At 51.5% G+C, this 9,142-nt stretch overlaps 1 protein-coding gene across 1 annotated transcript; it reads right to left on the bottom strand.

Moving 5' to 3' along the window:
* Positions 1-363: 363 nt before the first annotated feature.
* NCLIV_004080 (putative myosin heavy chain) lies at positions 364-8,439 on the bottom strand (the record flags this gene model as incomplete). The annotated part of the gene is made up of 12 exons (XM_003879910.1): positions 364-555; positions 1,105-1,338; positions 2,085-2,301; positions 2,808-3,151; positions 3,634-3,813; positions 4,271-4,326; positions 4,718-4,847; positions 5,678-5,868; positions 6,208-6,320; positions 6,637-6,814; positions 7,421-7,526; positions 7,756-8,439. 12 exons carry the CDS (start codon positions 8,437-8,439, stop codon positions 364-366), a joined length of 2,625 nt encoding a protein of 874 aa, XP_003879959.1.
* Positions 8,440-9,142: the final 703 nt, after the last annotated feature.

The raw sequence follows: 9,142 nt of genomic DNA, 5'->3' as shown, positions 1-9,142 counted from the left end.
CAAACCTGATACGCAGACAGGCATGCGTGGCTGGCGTGGGTCTTGTGCCTTTGCGGGGGCTGCGCTTTTTGCCGCTTTTTCCGCTCTCGTGCGCAACTTGTCTGCTTCGCCAAGTTGTTTTTCCCTCGCGTGTGCGCCTCGTCGGGCGAAAAACAACACCTCTCTCTTTAGCGGAGAAAACTCAGCGACCCGAGGCACAGTGTGTACAGAGACACAGACGCTATAGAGACCTCCGCGCTCTCGCCTCACAGAAGCGTCTCCGCCCTTCACCGTGAAGCGCGCTTGCGTTCCTGGGTGTAGCTACAGAAGCCGTTATAGTGAGGGGCTATGTTTTTCTCTGTGCGCCGGATCAACTGCATCTTTTTACTCTTCAGCCCCTTTTGATGAGAAATCGGAGGTTGCGGCGCTCAGCGAAAGGCGGAGAGCCTCAAAGGCTTCCTTGCACTTTGTCTGGAAACTTTCCTCAAGTTTCTTCCCCTTCTCTCGCGTCTCCTTGAGCTCGCGGGCCAGCGCCGCGCGCTCCCGCTCAAGTTTCTGTCGCTCTTCTCGCGTTTTCTGAGAAACGGAAGACACGGGAAAAAGAAGACGCGCGGAAGGGAAGCAAAGCTAGAATGCGAATCGAACGCTTTTCCACTGCGTCGCAGTACAACGGCTTACCATAATTCACAGAAAAGGAAGGGTACTTTCTCTGTTCACACAACAGCTGTTCCCTCTCCCTTTGAAAACATAGACAGATCGATGTATATATATATATATACACGTAAATATATATATGTAAATATATATATATATATATATATATATATTTATATGTATAGATGTGCATAGATGTGTATACGTTATATGCTTGTAGAAGCATATACCGCGAGAGATGCGTTGATAGGTAGGAGACGCTCTTGGTGTAAGTCCCCGAGGCGTACCGGTCCCTGTGTCGTATTCTGGAAAATGCGGCCTGTGTGTCGTCTCTCTTTCCAGTGTTCCTGTGTGGTGGTTTCCACTGTTTGTCGCTTTCTCGTGACCGTTTTGCGCGTTTTCGTCTGCGAATGTTGAGGCGTTTCTTGTCGACAGAGAGCGCCACCGCCTTTCCAGTGTATGTACACCTACCGCGAGCTCGCCTTTGCTCTGTTGCAGCTGGTCCTGGAGAGTTCCAGTCAGAAGTTCGCGCTGGCGAATGGCCTCTTCGAGGTGCTTCGCTTCCTGAGTTGCCGCCTCCGCGTGCATGCGCGCGTCTGCCGCGGCTGCCTCGCTGGTCGCCACCGCCGCTCGCCACTCTTCTTCTTTGCGTCGCTGAGACAGCAGAAAAGCCTCCCTTTCATGCTGTTGCCGACTGTGCTGCTCCTGACAAAATCGAAAAACAACCTGGCAGGCTCTCGAGGGATGGTTGCCCGGGCCAGCAGACGCCCCACAGAGCGAAAAGCTCAAAACACTCTCGAAAACACACTGAACGCGAGAACACAAAATCAACGGAAAAGAACAAGATGCATGCATAAAGAGAGACAGACAGACAGAAACAAAGAGAGAAACAGAGAGAAAGAGAGAGAGAGCGAGGAAGACAAATAACGGAAGAGGCAGCAGTTGCTGGTCTGCGGGAGGTGTCGGCGGTCTTGTTTTGAAGACGTGGGAGAAGGTTTTTGACACACTTGACACTAGATCGGAGAAAAAAAGTGAAAGCTCTCCATCTGTCTTGTCTCTCTCCTAGCCCTGTGTGTACTGCGACCTTCAAGTGTCCTCTTCCCCTACAGCGTCTAAAACGAGAAACTCAGGACTTCTGGAAAACTCCCATCTTCTGTGCTCTTTGTGTGAAGCCTCGCGCGAACTGGATTCTTTCCCTAGGGACGAGCCTGCATTCCCCATAACTGCTGTTGTATCCCCTCAAGCAATAGAAGAGGAGACACACGGACGCAGGGTGCGGCTTCACAGTCTCACCACACGGTGAGAACCAGAAAAAGACTGATGCACGCGGGATTTTATATTTCTCCTGGCACTGGACCTGCGCGAGAAAGCGAGAAAGCCACCGGTCGCACCGAAGAGGCGCGCGTGAAGGACCGGGAGAGATGCCGTAGATTCGTCGCGAATGTGTTCACCTCTTTGGCAGCGATCACTTCTTTCAATTGGCGAAGTTCCGACTCCAGCGCATGCGCCTCAACTTCTCTCTGGAGCTGGCGAAATTTGAGAGCAGATGCCTCAGCCTCCGCTGCGCAGGCCGCCTGCTGACAATCCCGCAGTTGCTGCAACAGAGTCTTCCTTTCTTCTTGCCACGCTTGTTCCTGTGTTTCCTGCTTCTTCATCTGCAATTCCAGTCTAGGAAAACGCGAAACCCACAGAAAACAAGGCCATGCTCATACTCTTGCATGCGTCATGGGCATGTCTCGATGCGCTTGCGTGTGTGAGTCTAGATGTACACACACACCGGCATCCACGTGCATGGACACCTTCATATCCCTTTTTGTCTACACATATGTATATATACATGGATGTATGATGCATTGATCTATATATATATATATATACATATACATACATACATACATACATACATATACATACATACATATACATACATACATATACATACATACATATACATACATACATATACATACATACATATACATACATACATATACATACATACATATACATACATACATATACATACATACATATACATACATACATACAAAGGCATGCGTCTTTACTTTTGTATATATATATATATATATATATATAGTTTGTGTAGCTGTATGGATGTGTGCATGATTTTTCTACGCCTGTGTGTCTCGCGACTCCCACGAGGGCGTGTCTACTTGTTTTTCCATTCTTCAGCTTGTTCTTGGAGCATTTGTCTCTCTTCCTTTCGCTTTTCCTCTTCTTGCAGCCTCCGTTTATCTCTCTCGCGTTCTTCTTTCTCCAGGGACCAGGCCAGGTGCGTCTTCTGCTGTTCGAGTTGTTGCCGCTCCCTCTCGAGTTTGTAGATTTTTTCTTCCAACTTCCGGTTCTCGTCCTGCGTCGCTTGGCACTGCGCGAGGAGACTTTTGCTTTGCTGGTCTGTCGCGCTCTCAGCCGCGGCGAGCTCCCGCCGCAGCTGCTGGACTTCTTGGGCCAAACCCTCGATGCGGCTCTCGCGCTGGTGCAGAAAGGCTTCGAGTTGCTGAGGGAAAGCGAGAAAAAGAAGAAAGAAGTGCGAAAGGGGGGAAACGAAAGGACGAAAAGGACGACGCAGAGAACGAGAAGTGAAAGGAGAATGTGCTGAATGCAGAGCGACAGACGGAAGAGCAGAACACAAAGGGCCATAGAAGGAAGAGAAAGAGAAGAAAGAGAAGAAGAAGAGGGAGAAGAAGAAAGAGAAGAAGAAGAGGGAGAAGAAGAAAGAGAAGAAGAAAGAGGTAGAAGAAAAAAGGGAAGAAGAAGAAAGAGGTAGAAGGAGAAAGAGAAGAGGAAAAAGAAAAAAAGCCAGGCAGAGTGTGTTGCCCGAAGCTGATGAGATGCTTGGGAGTGTGAGGCGGGACACTGTGCCGCTTGCACGAGAGAGCAGTAAACTGAAGAGATCTTCAGGTTCTCGCTGGCTCTGCCGCGTTCTGCGCCTCTGGACAGCAAAGACTCGTCCACACCTCCCGTTCTCCCGTTGCCTACTTTGTTTGCCACATTCGCGTCATCCAAACTCTGTTGTGTCAGGAGCGAGGCGTCGGCGACTTCCTGGTTCTTCGCGCGCAGTCTCTGCAGCTCTTCGGCCTGCAGGTGCGTCTCGGTCTCCAGCTGGTTCACTTGCGACCGCAGTTCCGCTCCTTCCTTTTCTCGAGAGGAGACGACTAACTGCAACACAGAGAGAGAAAGAGCGGGGAGAGAAGGGGAAAGAACGAGGGAAAGCGCAAGAAAAGGAGACATTCAGAATGGGAATGGCCATACTCCTATCTTCATTAGAGAGGGTGGAAAAGCAAAACCACATTTTATTTCGTTTCGGTCGTGAACTGGCGTGCACGCGACTGAAGTTCTATCCCCTGCTGTCTCTCTACAACACACAGCCTCCCACAGCCGACGTGTACGAGTGGATTGAGACATCTGTATCTTCTTTATCTCTACATTTCCTCGCCTCCTCTTTGCGATCCTTCTCTCGGTGGTGTCAGGTCTTCTCGTTGCATGCCGCTCGTTCTCTGTCTACTCTAAACTCTCTCAGCTTTTTCGTCTTATCTCGCATCCTTCTCATCTGTCTCTTCATTCGTTTGTTCGTTTGCTCTTTCTGCTTCTCAGGTTTCTTCGCTTTCTAGTCCACCTGGAGGGCTTGGATTTCTTTCTTCAGATTCGAGGTGTCGAGCGCTTTCTTCTTCTCTGCCGGAAACGCGGAAAGAAAAACGGCCGATGCGAGCTCTCGCGTTCTCGCGTCACACCTGAGAGCGTCTCAAACGTTTCTGATGAGCCACGCCTCTCCGACGAAAGGTGCGTCGCAGTGGAGAGGGCGACGCAAAGGGAACTGAATATCTCAGCGAAACGCGCGCCGAGAGCGGCAAAAGGAGTCAGCGTGACACAACAGTCTGGAAAAGTTTCGGAAAGGCAATGCAGGAAGGACCACACGGAGACGTCCTGAGAGAGACGAACAAGATGCAGAAGACAACGACGATGCAGAAAAAACAAAGAAGACGAAGGAGAAAGAGGAGACGGAAACACAAAAAGGAGCGAAAGAGCGTCGAAACCGAAAGAGAGGACAGAGCCAGAGACAGACCTGCCACAAGCGCGAAGTTTGCACTTCTGAGGTTTTCCTTCAACTCGCGGATTTCTTCCCGCGCCTCGGCCAGTCGCCGCGACGCCTCAGCTGCGTCTGCATGCATGCCTTCGACTATTTTGCCGAACTCCTGGGACACCGATTCGGACAAAAGCGGAGACGCCAGGAAACACTGAAACACTCAAGCTACAGCCACTTGAAGAAGCAGAAGAAGCGAACACCGAGAGAGGAGTACAGGCAGTTGTCAAAACCACGCCAAGAAAAGAAAGACATAAACGAACAGAGACCGAAACGCCCTTTATCTCCAAATGAGAAACATAGAGATATGAAAATAGGTATGCATATGCACGTATATGTATATTTGTAAAAACAACATTTTTGCTGTAGCTCTGTTCACATGCAGAAGAACCTGCTGACGCACCTTCGACGGCACGGGACAGAAACCGAACAAACGGGTACGCGCGAATGTACAGAAGCAAAGGCAAATTTGATATGCATGGCGACACACATCCGCGGAGACACACATCTCTACTCACGCATACGGCCTGCCTACAAACATCCGGCGACACCGAATCACAGAAACATACACACTTGTGTATGTACCCCTACGTCCATACATGTCTATACGCACACACAACACGTTTACATGCATATATAGAGATATGTACATATATATATATATATATTTTGATGCATATGTACATATGTATACACAGGCGAATATAGATGGGCACACCTAGATATAAATAGACATATGCGTGCACACAGGCATATATATCCTTGTATACGGTCGTCTTTTGACTGAAAAAAGAGAAAGGCGCGAAGCGAGAGGAAGTCGAATGTGGAAAGGAAGGCCGTGCGCTGCCGTGGCCGCGAGAGACAACTTCTGTCTCTGGGTTTGCGGCATGTGATTTTTCCTCTTTCTCTTTAGGCTTTGCCTCGCCTTCTCGTCTCACCGACCTCCTGTCGAATGGTCACTTCCTTCTCGAGTTGAAGCACGTATTTCTGCAACTGCTGAAGCTTCAGCTGCTCTTCTCGCTGCGCATGCAGTTCCGCCCCGGTGCGTTGCAGGCAAACGACGTGGCGATTTACGCGGTTGCGCGCACAGGCTCTCTCCAGAGCGTCGACGGAAGAATACGAGGCGCCGTTCCCTGACACAAAGGGGGAAGGGAAAACAGCGGAAGAGAACCAAACAAATCAGGTGCCAGTGCGACCGTGAGAGAACACAGATCGAGTGACACAGGAAGCCAAGAAAAAGGGAAGGAGAGAACAGGATGGAGAAAAGAGAGAGAAAGAAAGAAAGGAGAGAAAGAGCGAGATGAAGAGAAAGAGAAAGAGAGGCAGCACCGCGTTCGGGAAACGAGGACAGACGGAATGAAGAAAGAGACGGCGACTGATCGAGCAACGATTTTGCGTTAGAAGTGCGAGAGGCGAGACAGGAGGACCCGATGCATTGCAGAGAGTGGGCGAGAAGCCGAAAAGAATCTCACCTCCGAGGTCGACGTGCAGCACAGTTTGATTTGAAGCCTCAATCGCCTGCACAAGCAGCGCGCATGCGGCCGCTCCCATGCCGTTGTGGCTTAAATCGACGGTCAGGAGGCTCCTAAAGAGCAACGCGCACAGTTTGAGAGAACAGCGAGACAGGAGAGGAGAGAATCCCCAGCAGCGAGGGAGACGAGGACAGATAGCTAGCGCTGCTTCTCGCCTTTGCTGTTCGCTTCCCTCTGCGTTTGGGTGGTGCGCGTCTCTCTGCTTTTTTATCCGAGTTGCAGTTCCCACCTTCGTTGCCCGAGGCCGCGTGGTCCCCTCCCGTATACCAGCACGTGCCGTGAGCGCGCAGGCGCTGGCGAATGGAGAAGAGTCGAGGCTCGCCTCGCTCTCGTGCCCTTCGCAACTTCCTTTTTGTCTTTTTTTCTCACGTGTTCCGGGTCATAACGTCTGTCATGCACGCAGCGCCTTCATTTCCGAGGCGACAGTGAGCGAGGGTCAGCGTGTGCAGGCGCCCGTGAGTCGACACCCAGTCACAGAAACTCTGTAGGGTGTACATACACCTGGACGACGAGGTCGATCCGGCTCCTGACGAATCGGCGATGCTGCCTGGGAGAAAAGTGGCGTGGCAGAGCGAAAGCCTGAAGGGTGGGAGATGCAGAGGAATCGAATTAGACAAAACCAGCAGGAAGGCGAGAGACGTGCTGGAAGAAGAAAGGCTCAAGGGAAAGAAACGCGTACACAAGCCTGAGGCCCCCAAATACGCTTTTTAAATGTCTTGTGCGAAGGAGACCGAGCGCGAGGTCTAGGGGAGGCGACGAACGCATGCTCCAGTGTGTCGCCTCAACCGAAAAGAGGCCTCCCGGAGAGGGGGAAGTGCTTTCTGTTTCTGTTTGTTGTCCCCGAGATGCATGCAGGTTCTCATTCTTTTGGCCGCAGAGAACGCGTTGACGAGGACATAACGTTCCTTAAAACGCGCGTTTCTGCGCGATTTCCGTTGTGTGTGTGGACCGCGACTACCCAGAGAGACCGCCCTGGGCCATGTCTCTCACTATCCTGTGTGTTTTTCGGAATGCCGAGCACAGGCTTTGTTGCTTGAAAACGGAAGAAGAGAAACAAGGCAGCGCCAAAGCGCGCGCGGAGAATCCTGATCTCCTGGGGGATTCCAGACGGAGTTGGGCATCAGGCGCGGTTCTGCGACTGAAAACCGAATACCTGGAGAGGCGAGACTGTTCCAGTTTAGGTCCAGATGTTTCAGGACGTGCTGGACAGCGAAGCCTGGCAAGAGAGCAGCCAGGCCTTGCGAGGTTATGTTGTTTGCCTGACGAGAAAGCGGAAGAAAGCGAAGACGCAGATGAAACAGAGGAAGTCGAAGAAGAAGCCGAAGAGCGATGACGCACCACGATTATGAAAGAGCGTAAACAGAAGAAGATCAGGGCGCAGCGAAGAAGCGCAGAGGCCGCAGGAAGAAGGTGAGCGCGTTTTTCTCAAGGAAAGATCAGGGCGGTGGCAGAAAAACACGGGAAGCGAACACAGAGGCGTTGTCTTACAGAGAGGTCAATTCGGACAAAGTTCGTCTTTTTCATGAGCGAAGCTGTGACGCCTTTGCACCCTTGATCGCCGATGAATTTGCGATTGAGAAGGAGTTCGTCGCCATCTCCCCGAAGTCGTTCTTCCTCTCGCTTCTCCTTCAGATGCCGCGCACTGTACTGCCGCGCGTCGTCTTCTCTCTTTGGCGGTGTGCGTACACCCAACGAAGACTCCTGGGCCTCGCCCTTCCCTCCTGGAGCACTCGCGACTCTGCGCGACGTTTTCTCGTGGCTGTTTCTCGAAGACACGCCCGACTTGTCTTTCACACCGTCTGAAGAAAGTGTCGTCTGTGCGTGCGAGGCACAGACAGAAGGAACCGCAGACTTGGACGCGATCGGAGGACGCCCGCGATAGTCCCTGGAAGATTTGAAGGGCGGCGTTCGAGAGGAGGCAGGCGGCGTCGGCGTTCGAGGAACACAGAGAGACGAAACAGACTGCGTGTGAAGCGAGTGCTGGTGCAGCGAAGAAGACGAGGACGAAGACGAGGAGCACGAAGACGAGGACGAAGAGGAAGAAAAGGAGGAGGAAGAAAAGGAAGAGGAAGAGCAAGGCGGGAGAGAAGAAGAGGAACACGAAGGGTCGAAGAGAGAGCAGCAGGTGGAGCTCGAGTTGCCTCGGCGCCAGAGCTTCTCCAGCTGGCCCATTGTGTGACACCGGGTGGAGCGAGCTTGCGAGAAAAAAGAGAGAAAACAAGAAAGAACTGGCAAGACAGAGCGAAGATACGAGATCAAGGGAGAAAGAACGCACCGATAAGAACACAACGGATACGAAAGAAACACGTTCTTAGCTGAATAAATATATATAAGAAGACCTCCACATATACGTGTGTATCGATACGCATCCAAGAAACTCTGTTTTTTGAATGTTGACAGGTATGTATTAAACAGAGGTGCATGCACCGATATATATATATATATATATATATATATATATATATATGAATATGTTTGCGAGCTCTCGCTTTCCTAGCGAATTTTCTGTCTCCACTGAAGATCTTCCTCCTCGTTGGCTCGGATGCTAGCCCGTCTCTGCCTGCCTCAGGCTAACCAGTCCCGAAGAAGAAAGCGAGACGATTCATCTAGGCAGGACGAGGCCGCACAGAGAACGCGGGAGCTGTCGCCTCGCCTTCCACGAGTCGGTCATTTATGCTGGAGACGTGTAGCGGGCTGGCTAGGCTCGGAAAATCGTCAGCGGCGAGAGAGCAGAGGCGAGAAAGGTGATGGATGAGGAGAGGCCGCGAGGCCGAGGACTCTGCGGATGGGAGAGTGGGAAGCCCCTTTCTCTGGAGGAAAGGGCGTCAACGATTTTTCTTCACAGGAGTGTCGAACGGCGTCTGGGCAAGACTCG

The sequence above is a fragment of the Neospora caninum genome, chromosome Ib (genome assembly GCF_000208865.1).
Source record: "Neospora caninum Liverpool complete genome, chromosome Ib".
Classification (NCBI taxonomy): Eukaryota; Apicomplexa; class Conoidasida; order Eucoccidiorida; family Sarcocystidae; genus Neospora; species Neospora caninum.
This window is presented reverse-complemented; position numbering and strand designations above follow the sequence as displayed.